This window comes from Phyllostomus discolor, chromosome 1 (assembly GCF_004126475.2).
Source record: "Phyllostomus discolor isolate MPI-MPIP mPhyDis1 chromosome 1, mPhyDis1.pri.v3, whole genome shotgun sequence".
NCBI classification, from domain to species: Eukaryota; Metazoa; Chordata; class Mammalia; order Chiroptera; family Phyllostomidae; genus Phyllostomus; species Phyllostomus discolor.
This window is the reverse complement of record NC_040903.2, coordinates 207,115,545-207,129,672: the sequence shown is the minus strand read 5'-3', so window position 1 is coordinate 207,129,672 and position 14,128 is coordinate 207,115,545. Positions and strand designations below refer to the sequence as shown.

Genomic DNA, 14,128 nt, shown 5'->3' with positions numbered 1-14,128 from the left:
GATGGCCTTGTCACAGTGGGAGTCGAGTCGGCAAGGGCTGGCCCAACGGTCAGCTGGTCAGCGGAGGGGCCATCCCGTTCTTCCTTCTTTTGAGGCTGCTTCTCCAAAACACGGAGCTTCCAGAATGTCAGATCCAGGGCTCGTCCTCCAATTACGCTATCCTAGGGGTGCTTCCAATTCCCGTGTTGACTCCTAACACGGTTCAGCTTGCTGCCGTGACCACTCAGTCTGTGGTGGCGGCTGTGGGACAGGCTTCCTCCACACTGTGGGTCTGCCTCGCCCCGCGCACCCTGCAACCAGCCACTGCAGTGGGGGACGCAGGAAGTGTTAGCGAGAAGGAATATGGCACGTGAGCACATCTGTCATTAGGAACACAATATCAATTTTAAGTCTGAAATCATCTTTAAGAGTGCTGTTCACAGAGCGGTAGAGCCCAGTGTACGTACTGAGGATGCGCTCCTCAGGAGAAGGGGGTGAACGTTTCCTGTGGCCTGTAGGTTCCCATCTCCACACCACATGAAGGGCAGGGGTGCTTCTGGTGATTTGTTTTCTTCCGGGCAGGTATTTTAAGAATGCTTTTCTGTCGGGCCGAAACACCTGGAGGCGCCCGGCCGACAAGAACCTGTTGCGGGACAGAGCCTGCAGCACCAGGTGGCGCGTTGGTGTCCCGCTGTCACAGGCGGGTGAGAGAGATGCCGGGGGCTGGCTGGCAGCGCCGACGTGGCTCTTCCAAGTGTTGCTGGTCTGACCGCGCTGCTCAGACCTTGTCCTTTTCTCATCCCTTTTCAGTTTTTAAACTTTCAGTTGCCATTAGTGACTATGAAAGTGTTTCTGAATAAAAGCAAATCTATGTTATATAGACTTTGAAATAATGTGATTTTCAAGAGCGGACTCTAAAACATTGAAAAGTTTCACAGTTTTACCCTGTCTGAATCGAGAGGGTTCCTCTTTGCCAAACTCATGCTTCAGCACCTTAGTGTCTTTTGGTCCCTTGATATCATTCATTTCAAATCCAAATTACCAAAACGTACATGTTGACCAAAAGTAGGTTATAAACCAGTGCTTTTCAGCGACAAATTTTGGCATCTCTGGCGTTTGTTCTCCTGGTGAGTGGGGGTCTTCTGATGAAAGGGTCCAGTTGGCGCTCGTGAGCACGGAACGCTGTTTAGCATCTCATCTGGGATGTTGCCTGCAACCGCCTGTCATCATTCTTTCCTGGAACATCGACTGTGAAGCATTGAGAAAGCCCTAGAATTTAGCCTTTGAAACCTTTTGGCAGGATTAAAACAGAAGCTGTACCCGTGCTTCCTTAGAATCTTCCAGAAAGATCAAGGTCCAGGCAGAAACACAGAGGAGGGTGTCGGGTTGCCGGGCTGCGTGGCGACAGCTTGGCGCTGCCAGCTTTTCCGGGAAGCTTTTGTTGTCAGAAGAAAACAGGAATTTCAAATGGGTTGGTATGGTAATGTTTGCAACCTTAAGGAAATTTAAATGTATATGTTATATATATAATAAAGCTTTATATGTATGAAAATATAAAACTGGAGGTCAGCTGCAGCTTATTAACTGCAGGTTTAATTGGGATTTGTATGGACACGTGGAAACAAGAATTACTGTTTACTAGTGGGTCGTTTTTAAAGTCAGATTTAAAAGTCTTTGTAAAGGAACTCTTTATAAATTTAAGGAATTTGTTTCTCATCAAGATTTTATGTGGAACAAGCTAAAACTACCTATCTGTTTCCATTTAAAGTTTGTTTAAAAAAATCCAGATTGGAGGGGGCTCTTTTTTTGAGCTGAGGAATAGATGTTTCAAAATAGCAGAATTGTTACATTAGGGATTTGCCTGGGAAAACATCTCTCAAAAGAACATCAGTTTTTCAGATTCCTGTAGATAAGCATTCTATTTACCCCCATGTGTACAATTAGAGAAAAATGAGGGAAAAAGCAGGAAGCCCAGTTGCTTGCAGTTTGTGTGTGTGTTGGGGGAGGGTGGACAGAGAGAGAACCTGAGAGAGCACATGGAGGGGTCCTTGGGTTGCTCACGTGGCATTGTTTCCTGTACAATACTACAGGCAGTTCTGAAATAAAAATTATGCTCTCAAAGCTCAGATGTATGTTGAATTATTGAGATTTGTTTGCCCTTAAGAACAACACTCTAAGTGGGTGATTACAGTTCTCGGTTTGTCCTCCCAAAGCTTGTTTTAACCATAAGGGCTGAATGGGAACCGGGGACAGGACCCAGCCCCTGTAATCGAACTCCAAGGAAAAGATACAGCAGTTTTTCTTCCCTGCTGCTCCCTGGTGGCGAGATCAGAGGACTTTTCTGTGTCTGCTCAGTAGTGTCTGCAGGCAGTTGAAGGCAGACAGCTCAGTGTTCCTTGAGCGACCCAAGATGTTCCTGAGTGAGTGTCCCATTGTTTGCTGCAGATGTTGAGTGGGAGCGGAGTGGGACATGTGACGAGGTGGGCAGGAAGCCGGCTGTGAGGTGGGGCGGGGTGGAGGAGTCTGAACGGGCAGTACAGCCCGTAGCTTTCCTGTTCCCTCTTACCTGTTCTTCGGACTGGCCCCGGGGCATGCCGTGGGAAGTAGAGGACGGATCCAGGGAGGAAGCGGAAGGTCCCCAGCACCCAGCTGGGGAAGCAGCAGTTCCAGGGCGAATATTCCCACGTACAGGACTGTCTCCCGGTCACGTGGATGTCATTTAGGGTCTGGCTGCACGTCCTATTTTCAAAAATGTTTCAATTACTCCACTATAGTTGAGAAATGAAAATGCTTAGTTTTCAAAAACTAGAGTGAATCTAAACTCCAATATGTTGATGGAAAGAGTAACCATATATACTGATCTTAAATTATATGTTTTAATAAAAGTACAAATGAATGATAAAAAAGGAGTCATTGTGTTTGAACATACTGTAGAACAGTATGGCTGACTTACTGTTCTGAGGTTTTGAAAATTACTTATTAGGTGAATTATTTGATCATTATCCCTTAACTTCCATCAAATGACTTTGTGGCATATCATATAAAAGGACCATTTAAAATCTCTAAGACCCTTTGGCTCTGAGTCTGTACCATAGTGTACCCATAATGGCTATAGCTGTACACAATCCCAGTAATAGATCTGCAATTTTATCTGAACTGGTAGGTAGTTTTTAAACTGCGTGAAAGACCACAACTTGATTTCAGTTGACACTGTTGATATTTTAAGTGTGCGTGTGTATTTTAAGTTCACACTCCAAACACTTGGATTAAAAAAAAAAAGAGTATTCACTTTCGGAGCAGGTCTATACTACCAAAGAAATTCAGAGAGTTAGATTATCTGGGTTTCTCCTAACACGAATCTTTCAATCTTCAACTTGGGGGGTTCCATTGATGAAACTAGTGTAGGTTTCACTGATAACTGGCTCTCCATTTCTATCTGCTCATTTATCAACTGAGAAAAAGTGGACAAATATGTGGGAAATAGAAGCTCAGTCCCTCATTTTTCATAAAAGTGCAAATCTTGCAGGTCGGACTGCTGTCATAAATGCAAAGAGACTGTGTAAGCTTTTTATCCTGGTTTATTAGAAATCACTTAAAATTATCGGACCATGGAATGAGACAAAACTTTAGTTACTTATTTTACAGGAATAATTATTAAAGAGTGATTGAATTCAGAGTGAAGGCTCTTGAAAGGATCTAATGGTTTTGAAGTTTTACTAGAGAAACGCCTGCTCCACCATGCTTTGGTCCACCGGGTAGCCTGGAAAAGGCATGTTCTCCGGTGGTGACAAACTTACTTCCAGAACAGATGTAAATAAACACAAAATGAAAAACAGTGCAAAACTCTTAAACCCACATGAGTTAGACAAAAAGGATAAAGGAAGAAAACAGATAAAATACAGTAACTTATAACAACTTATAGATTGGTAGAGCTCTGATGGCTTCATTTGCATAATTTGGTTTTGTGGCATAATAGAGAAATTAAAGTAGTTACTATATAGGGGTGTTTCTTAACGGTTTTGAAAAATTTCTGTTAATATTAGAATATCTCCATATCAGCTTTTTTCACTTATATAATAAAAGTAAGCGACTTAATTTCTTGGTGTAGAATTGAGTTGTTACACAACTATCAGTATACTGAATTTCTAACACACTGAAAACAAAGGGGAAATATTTGTTAATAAGAGTTTTAAGAAACTTGGGTACACAGTCAAACCTTACTCAAAAGATTGAGTATTGAGCCATTGAGAGATAATTTTCCTTTTTACTGTGTTCTCAAGTAATTTTTTATATCAGAATATAAAGCATTTTTATCATGCAAATGTTAAATATTTTCCTATAAAAACACCCCAGTGTTCCACTCTTGTGGTTAATAGAGGGAGAGATTCTGAACAGAGCGATGCTGTTTGGTTCAGATGAAGAGTTACTCTGTAATACACCAGAAATTTATTGTGTATTTCTGAGTTGCTACATGGCTGAAGCAATCCAAATGCTATACCCATAGTAAATTTAGCAAAGCATTTAGATAGCAAGTCTTTTTAAATTAAAATCCAGAGGTTAGTATGATTTAATAGGCCTAACAAAGCCAACATTTGGAGCATATTTATATAAATACATTTTCGTAGAAAGTTTTCCTATAATTCAAGCAATGCACTGGGATTCTACCTTTTTGAAATGGTGCTATAAATAGTTGTCTAGTATTGTAGTTTAAAAAGCAATTTTATGTGCTGTTGTCTGATAATCAATAATGTAAAAATGTATACTCAGAAGAGCTTAATTCTTCTAAACTCACTGGTTTGTGAAAGTGTGTACATTTAATGGACAAATAAGTTTAAATGACTAAGTATAATATATGTGAAATGAACATATTAGTCTATTTGGCCATAAAAATAAATATTGAAGCAAGATATAATTGGTGTGTGAATATAATAGTGCAGTTAAAGCTATTTCACCTCTTTTTTTCATTCTAGATCTTACTGCAAAGAGGCATATAATTAGTCTTATTTCTTCGTTGGGTTTTTAAAAACGAATGTGCTAATAACAGATGCTCCTTGTAGTAGTCGCCAACCTGTCATCACACATCTCCACAGGAGTCAGTCGCTCCAGCTTCACTAGGGAGGAGCAATTAATACATTTAAAAAATAAACATTGACCTACTCCCCAGTGGGTCTCCGGAGCTCCTCACACTCCCAGCCCTGTGGTGGAACTTAACATTATTTGTTGAATGTCCACTTTGTTTTTTTGGTGGGATTGTTTCTCAACCAGCAATAGCGGCACCAGGAAACTTACTGGAAATGCAAACTTGGAGGCCCTTTGCAGATCTGGAAATTTCGGATCAGAAGCTATGGGAATGGGGCCCCAAATCTACCTTAACAAGTTCTCCAGGTGATTCTGGTGAAGCGTGAGGCCCCTGCCTTCGTACTTCCTAAGCAGCAGGTGTTCAGTGCAGATCCTCACTTGGGACTCCTCACACAGCCGAGCTCCAACTGGTAGGCAGCAGGGGCGTCCAGCCTTTGGTGTCTCTGGGCCACACCTTAGATACACAAGCACTTAATGAAAACTGACAAACAAGAAAGGGGCTTTAAGTAAAGTTACGATTTTGTGTTGGGCCACATGCGGCCTGTAGGCCACGGGCTGGACGCCCCTGCACTAGAGCTTATTTAGGGAATTTCTAGTCGGTTAATGATTTGTACCGTCGCGGTAGGCTAGATAACGGGCCCCCAAAGATGCCCATGTCCCTGAAGCTGTGCATGTCATCTTACGTGGCAAAAGGGACTTGGCAGGTGTGATTGTGGTTCTTGAGATGGGGCGCTTGTCCTGGCGTGTGCATGGTGAGCCCAAAGGAATCACACGGGTCTTTGTAAGAGGGAGGCAGGAGGGCCACGGTGTGAGACGTGGTGATGGGCCCCACCTGCACAGCCGGCCTGGAAGGCGGAGGGAGGAGGCAGCAGGCCAGGTGAGGAGTGCAGATGCTAGGCGAGGAGGTGAGGACCGATTTCTCCCCCGGAGCTCCCAAGAGGAATGCAGCCCTGGCAACATCGTGATTTTTAGGATTTCTGACTTGTAGAACGGTAAGATAACAAACATGTGTTCTCAAGCTGCTGTGTGTGTGTGGTAACTTGTTACGGCAGCCACAGAAAGCAATACAACAGTATCTATTTTCTCTCGGGAAGAGCTGGGTGCTAAACCCACCTGCTTTTAACAGCTCGGAAGAACTCGGTGAATGTGAAATGTGAATCAGCTTAGCAAATTGCTTCCCGGGACTACGTACTAGCACGAGGGAAAACGAGAGGAGGTGTTTCTACTTCTGGATGTCAGTTATTTCAGTTTTAATTTCTAAAGACCTGAAGAATTAACTAAAATAAATCTTTGCCTCAGCTAGTCCAAACTCTTTTAAACCGAGGCCCAGGGAAAAGTAATTCATTGCTGACCCTATGGCTAATTAACTCACTTGGTAAATTGTCCTCTTGCCTCATAACGGTTCCTCTGATCTTTTCTGATTGGCTTCACTGGGGAAAAAGAGTGGCTTTTTACTCTAGGCTTCTCAGGAGATTTCCAAGGAACTTTGTCATTCGCTACATTCTCCCTAGTACTGGGAGAATTCGTATTTTCTGAGCGTAGAGAGAAGAGGAAACTTCTGTCCCGTTCCCCCCATAACCTTGTCTGCAGCCTCCCCTCCCCCTCCGACTGTCTCCCTTCACGAACAGGTACGTTCATTCTCAAGCAGACCAGGACCTGGGGACCCCAGAATTGAGTTCTTCCTCCTGAGAGGCCCATAGTCTAGACAGGAGATGGACCGGGCCTGTATATAACATTATCATTCCTTTGTAGATGAAAGACCCCTGGATCCCAGAGAGGGAGGGACAGCAGTAGGGACAGTCCCTCGAGGTTTCAGTGTTGGGATGCAGTGTGGGATGTCAGTGACGGCTCAAGAGGGCAGCGGGCAGAGAGGAGGGGGTTGGGGGCGGGGTGGAGAAGGTGATGGGGTTGGGAAGTACATCAGTAGCTGCAATACACTCACGGGAATGCGAAGCACAGCATAGGGAATCCAGTCAATGATATTATACATAGTAACTGTGTAAGGTGCCAGGTGGGTGCCGGAAATATCAGGGGCAGCCCTTTGCAGAGTATACAATTGTCTAATCAGTATGCTGTACACCTGAAACTAATACAAAATAATAGTGAATGCAAACTGTAATTGAAAAATAAAAAACGATTTAAGGAAAGGGAGCGGCAGAGGGGAAATGATGTTCTGTGCGGACCGGACACACAGAGGCACGGAGAGGGGACCTCTGCAGGTCTAGGGACCAGCGGTGAGGTGTCATGGACACGTGGGGTGCCTGGGAGAGTGGCTGAAAACACGCAAAAGGGCCCGTACTTTATCTTTTCAGTGAGAGGAAACTCTAAAAGTTTGTTTATGTTTAAAGAAGGGGTGGGCATGGTCTGCTTTAAAACAATAGTAGCCGCCTGCATTTAGTTCTCCCACAGCTGAGTGCTGGTTGCTGCAGCCTGTGAGGAAGGCTGTGCAGTTGCCTCCACTCAACACACTGGGAAGCACAGAGGCCCCGTACCCTAGCTTAAGGTCACGGCTGGCAAGAGTCAGACCCAGGCTCGCTCCTCGCACCTCCATGTGAATCAGAGTTGAGGCTGGGCTTCAGGGGCGGGGTGGGAGGGAAAAGCAAGGTGGGGAGAGCTAAGTTCAGATGCTGCTTGGAGTCTAAGGCAGGGTTTTTTAAACTTACACTCGCTCTCTGCCTTTGCACAACTTTGCCACCTCCAAGAACCACTTTTGCTACTTCTTTCAGCTGACTCATCTTTTTAAACTTAATTCTAAGGGGAGATCTGAGGATAACAACGAAAATACCCTAACAGGTACAGAAGTCGGGAAAGGTCACGGCCCCAGGGACAGAGGGCTGCGTCCAGAGCCGGGGGATAGAGAAGGCGGACCTGTCACAGCAGGGCGGGCAGAAGTAGGTCTGGGCTGGGCCCCGAGGGCCGGGCGGCGGGAAGAAGGCAGGTACTGCGAATGAATACCTTAGGCAAGATGGCAGCTCCTCCCGAGGAAGAACAGGGGGAGCCAGGGCAGTGAGAGTGAGGTCCCAGCCTGGGTGACGAGGTGAGGGGTTTGTCAGAGAGGGAGGCTGGGGCTGAGGGAAGGACCAAGTCCAGGAAGTGAATAGAGGGTGAAGGATGCTTGATGGGGAGACCCAGGCTGGGAGCCAGGAATAGGGTTGGAGATGCTTGAGGAGGTTTAGGAGCATTGCACGGTGGGGCAAGGAGGGGTTTCACAGAGGGTTAAGGAGAACTCCAGGTGTGAGCCCCGAGGGGCCGTTGGGGTCCGAGGAAGGGCTGTGCCAGGGTGACCAGGGCACAAGATGCGGGAGAAGTGGGCTGGGGCACAGCCCCGCCCCACTGTACTTCACAGTCTGCCCCTGAGCCTGAATCCTGAGCACAGTGGTGACGGTCAGCTTCCCACAAGTGAGATGGCCCTGTCGTCCGTGTCACCAGACTTCGGCTCTGGGCCCCGCAGTGGCATGCACCGCCTGCACCACCTGGGGAACACTGGTGTGGGCAGAGGATCATAAAAAGCCTGTTAGAGAACGGGACACTTGGAGGCCGTCGCTAGGTTTCTAGAACATTGGGGTCATTATTCCGTTTCACCTTTTTTCACCCTCCGCAGTGCCTGGGCACAAAACTGTGTGTATAACAGGCACTCAAATATTCAACTGCAACAGTTAAGTGGTTGGAAAGACGTAACTAGAGATGAGGCTTCCAAGACACACACAGTATTCACGAGCTGCAACGATGAGGGGAAGGCGTCTGCCAGAACATGTGCCCTGGAAAGAATGGGTACTTTTCCAGGTAGCTGACAGACGGTGCCAGCTCACCGGTGTCCAGAAGTGCCTGGAGGTGTCACATATTGTGAGAAAGTGAGGGAAAAAATGATACTGTAGACCGGGCTCAATGTCTCAAGATCCACGCCAGATCATAACCATGTCCCACGGCCTGCAGAACCTCGCATGTCTGGGTAAATTATGTTCTCCTGAAAAACCGCCTTAGAAATTGTGGCCGGCAGATCCTAAGGTGACCCCAGCGAGTCTTACCTTCTGGCACTCACACCCTTCTACAGTAAGAGCAGGTGGCACCTGTGATGTGCTTCTAACCAAAACAGTATGGTGGAGGTGGGGCGAAGCCATTCCTGCGACTTGGAAGAAGCAAGCAGCCGTGTCGTGAGCTGCCTGTGGAGGAGGCCAGGTGGCTGGGAATGGTGGGCGGCTTCACGAGCTGAGAGCAAGAAGCTGGAGTTTTCAGCTCCGTTGCTACAAGGAAAGGAATTGGGCCAGCAACCTGACAAGGGCTCGGAAGCAGGTTCTGTCCTGTCAGGCCAAGGGGAGGGGTGGGCCGGCCATGCCGGGGTGGTAGCCCCGGGAAGCCTGGAGCAGAGGACCCGGTCCACAGAAACTGTGCAATAAAAATAATACATGTGTTGTTTTAGGCTGCTAAATGTATGGTAATTTATTATACAGCATAGAAAATAAATACAGAAAATATCAGTGTATAAAAGGAAAAAAGAGGAAGAGGGACATTGAATTACTGGCCATTTGGGATATTTATTAAAGAAGATCAAACATCCGAAGGGCAGTCCTCAATGCCCACTTCCATGATTTTCAGAGCTGGCTCCCCCACGTCCTCCTCACTGTCGCTGCTGACGCTGCAGAGCTGGTCGGACGGGGTGAGTGCCGTGCTCAGGCAACACAGTTCACTTGGAGGCTCAGCCTTTTCAGTGTCACTGTCACCCTCAATGACAGTCACCAGGGTTTCCTGGTCGGTCAAGTTGTCTGAAATACTTGGATTCTTCTCATCCCACACTGAAGGCCCCAGACTCGTCTCATCGCCCAGCTGCTGAATGATAACGCCCTCCGAGGACTTGGATTTGTAGACGGGCAGGTAGAACTCGTTGGACGAGAGGACCTCGTTCTCGTCCCGCGGCGAGGACAGCAGCAGGTCCAGAGCTTTCCGGTACTCCCGGCGCTCCTGCCGAACCGACCCCTCGTGTTCGTCCTGTTCTGAGCGCGCAGCCTTTTCCAAGTCCAGTAAATCCAACGCCTCGATGGTATCGAAGTCGTCTAGCTTTCCCGAGCTGTCCTGGGGTGCGCAGCCTAAGTTCACCTTTAGGATGTGCAGCAGGTGGCGCATTTTCCCCTGGGATTGAGGAAGAAGACAGTCGTCATATTAATTTAGCTCAGTGGAATTACTCTGTCTGCAGTGCTGCCACCCTCAGCAGGACCCATACTTCTGTTCCACCCCACCCCGAAGTCAGACCAAAGTACAAGGGGAGGAGGCACTTGCTTTCACTGTACTCTGAGGGTATAGGAAACCTTTAACATTCTTTCTCTATTAGAGTTGTTCTAATGAAGTTCTAGGCAAAGACAAACCTCCTCCAAACGGTGTTTATTTTGTCTTACATGTCGTTCAAACAGTCGTTCTAAGGACCTACAAATGATAAATAAAAATGTTAATGTTTCATTCAGAAAATCAACTAAATGTAAAATGTCCATGCAATAATTAAACTACTACAGGTTGGAAAATATTTTTTTTTAATTTTTAAAGATTTTATTTATTTATTTTTAGAGAGGGAGCGGAGGGAGATAGAGAGAGAGAGAAAGAGAGAAACATCAATGTGCAGTTTCTGGGGGTTATGGCCTGCAACCCAGGCATGTACCCTGACTGGGAATCGAACCTGCGATGCTTTGGTTCCCAGCCCAAGCTCAATCCACTGAGCTACGCCAGCCAGAGCCAGAAAATATTTTTTTACATGACTCCTTTTCTTTCGAAAGTTGAAGACCAATCTTTTCCTGTTCTGTCGGGATCTCCAACATGATGAACTCGGGCGGAAGCCCGTACGGCTCCCACCACGTGTCTGCATTAATGTAATGGACGCCAGTGTTTCCGCAAGACTGCAGCTACTTACATTTCTGTGATAAGCCTCCCTTACAAACTGTCCCCATAAACCAAACTCTAAAGACAACTCTTTCATAAAGAGTTATTTTACAATGCTTCCTAAAGTATACTTGAAAAATATTCCACTAGTGGTAAATCTAGATAATAACCTAAAAATTATCACTTATTAAGCACCACTACATGTTAGGCACATAATAATAATAATAACTATACCTCTAATCATGACCAATATTGGGAGAAAAAGGCATTGTTAAAAAATTTTAAAGATGAGAAAACTGTGCCTCCAGGAAAATGATTTCCACCCCCCTGAGGTCATAGCCATTAAGAGAATTTAGTCCAAATGTGTCTGGCTTTGAGTTTCTTCTCCCAGCTACGCCATGCTGGTCTTCTATTACGTGAATGTGTCCATGGTTTCTTAAAAAACAACTCGTTTCCTTTGTTGCCATTTGTTATTACAATGAAGTTATGAGCCAACTTTGTAGTCAGTAGTTCTGAAGAATGTAACATTTTTTTAAAAGCCCAAGAAATCGCCCCTGGCTGGAGTAGCTCAGTGGATTGAGTGCGGGCTGGGAACCAAAGTGTCCCAGGTTCGATTCCCAGCCAGGGTACATTCCTGGGTTGCAGGCCATAACCCCTGGCAACCGCACATTGGTGTCTCTCTCTCTCTCTCTTTCTCTCTCTCTCTCTCTCTCTCCTTCACTTCCATCTCTAAAAATAAATAAATAAAATATTAAAAAAAAAAAGCCCAAGAAATCCACACTCTATATTTTACAATGACTGTTGGTGCTTGGGAATATTCACTCCCAGGCAATTTTCTACGCATGCAGTGTGCATAATGGTGTCTTATACTACATAACAAAGTCTGTCTCAGTGCCCAATGAATTTTAGATAACTGTTCCAGCTGACTCAGAATACAGTTTCCTTCGATATCCAATACCTAATCTGGTTTTGCAAACTTCCCATTTCATTTACAGCACAGGTGGCAAACACAAGGCCCATGGGCCAAATCCAGCCCTCCACCTTGTTTTATCCGGCCTGGCACCTTGTTTCTGCCTGGCAGCAGCGCCAAGCTCCTTGCCCCTAGTTAAGGAGTAGTTACATGTACACAGTCCTAAAATTGCATTCGGCCCTCTGAAGGCAACTGCCAGGCTGATGTGGCCCCTGGTTAAAATGAGTCTGACATCCCTGGTTTACAGCACGCAAACCCAGTGTTTAATTAGTACTCACTCTACTAGTAACAGTGGTAACCAAAATGCTTGCTTTTGAGTCTCACCATAGTTTCAGATAGCAAACTGGATTATGGATCTTTGCAGATAAGCAAAAATTTTATTTTACTAGTCTATTGTAAGCAAGAAATATAACAGTATTTAAATGAATAAAATCTCTATTTTTGCTATAACTACCCCAAACTGTGAGTCTGCCTAGCCTATGAATTAAACGTTCTTTAAAATTGATATCAGTTATAAACATATGGTCCCCCAAGAAAGCAATACAGTTTTTCATTTCCTAATATGTGGAAATAACTTTAAAGAATATTCAATACACTCGTCAATTGCCATGTATCATTTTAAAAGATCTAACCTGTTGGAAAATAAGCCAAGGTTCAAAATCTCATCTGTTACATCTTCAATGAAACTCAGGTACAACAGTTCTTCTTCACTGGGAAGGCAAAGCAACACACAGCATGAAAATCCCTCGTCTCCTACCGTGAGATACGGGAGACAGGGGTACTTCACTAGAAGTAGCTCCATGACTTATTACCAGTGGACTTCTGTCTCACATTATTAAGAGGAATATTGTAAAACAAACATGACAGCTTTCTGAAATTATGCAAGGATAAATATATTTATTTATTTATTTGTTTATTTATATTTTAATCATTGTTCAAGTACAGTTTTCTGTCTTTTCTTCCATTCCAGCCCACCCTCCAGCCCTCCCCACCTCCCTCCCATTTCCACCCCCCTAGTTTTTTGTCCATGTGTCCTTTATATTTGTCCATGTGTCCTTTATATTTGTTCCTATAAATCCTTCCCATTCTCCCCTGAAATTCCCTCCCCTCTCCCCTCTGGTCACTGTCAGCCTGTTCTCTGTTTCAGTGTCTTTGGCTATACTTTGCTTGTCTGTTTTGTTGTTTAGGTTCCTGTTAAAGGTGAGATCATGTGGTATTTGTCTTTAAGGATAAATATTAAAGATGAGAAAATACTCCCAAACAGAGTAGAATTTCACAGATGCCTGTGAGATCCACCCAGTAGTAAAAATGAGCAGGATTAAACAACAAAACAGAGACCGACCTTGGCTCTGTCTCTCTCTCCGTCTTGCTGACCTGGTGATGCACTCACCAGTGCGTTCACATGCTCTCCCCCAGGAGCACGGGACCTTGGGACCCAGTGGCCACATGGCCCATGGCCAGCAGGCTCCGGGAGGGAGCCTAATGAACAGCAGCCAGGAACAAGCCACGCTGCCTGGCTGTGGACTGTGACCACTGTGCGCTCCGAGGGGCTGTGCTGGAACCCGGAGCAGGGTCCCTGGACGCCGGCTTTACCTCGGCCTCGCTGAGGAGATGGGCTTTGCGACGGGAGCCTGCCATTCTTGCAGACTGCACAGCACCTGGTAAAACTCCTTCCTTCCACACCGGCCTCCCCCTCACGAGTCTGCCTTCTGTGTGTTTTGTTCTGTTACACTACTTTTAATTACTTGGACATATTTCTTTCTTACATTATCTTAGGAGATAACTACATTTTAGTAGCTATTGCAAGAATGTCAGGATACTGTTACAAGTTTGACTTTGATGAGCTGAATGAGAATTGCTGGAAAATGTGAACAGCTTTTATTAAGTGTAAGTAGTTATTGAATAAGTATAAGGGAGGAATTAATTAGCAAATCAGATAACAGAAGATTAAAATTAATTAAAATTAAATTAATATAAAAGTTAAAGTTTCAAACTGCTTCAGTCCTTGTATTTAAACGACAGGTTTGAGAACAAGTGAAACTACAGGACAGGGGTTGGCAGAAATAGGCTCACCGTTGTCCGTGTGGAAAAGAACACGATGATGAATAAATAATAATACGACAGTAAACTGTCTCACGTACTCACAAGTGTAAACCTGCTTTTGCCCACTGCTGTAGATTAGTTTCCCTCAAAACACGCGGCTCCACTAAAGCAACAGTAGAGCCTAGACGCGCAGTC

General features: G+C 45.2%; 1 protein-coding gene across 5 annotated transcripts in view; it reads right to left on the bottom strand.

Moving 5' to 3' along the window:
* Window positions 1-9,570: 9,570 nt before the first annotated feature.
* Window positions 9,571-14,128, bottom strand: part of SPATA7 (spermatogenesis associated 7) — a 32,234-nt gene continuing 27,676 nt past the window's right edge. For all 5 annotated transcript variants that reach the window (XM_028507432.2, XM_028507433.2, XM_028507436.2 and 2 more), the window contains 3 exons: window positions 12,523-12,600; window positions 10,416-10,473; window positions 9,571-10,182 (listed from right to left, as the gene is read on the bottom strand). In XM_028507432.2, the coding sequence (XP_028363233.1) occupies window positions 9,604-10,182; window positions 10,416-10,473; window positions 12,523-12,600 (715 nt within the window). In that variant the 3' untranslated portion in view covers window positions 9,571-9,603. The remainder of the gene's footprint in view (window positions 10,183-10,415; window positions 10,474-12,522; window positions 12,601-14,128) is intronic.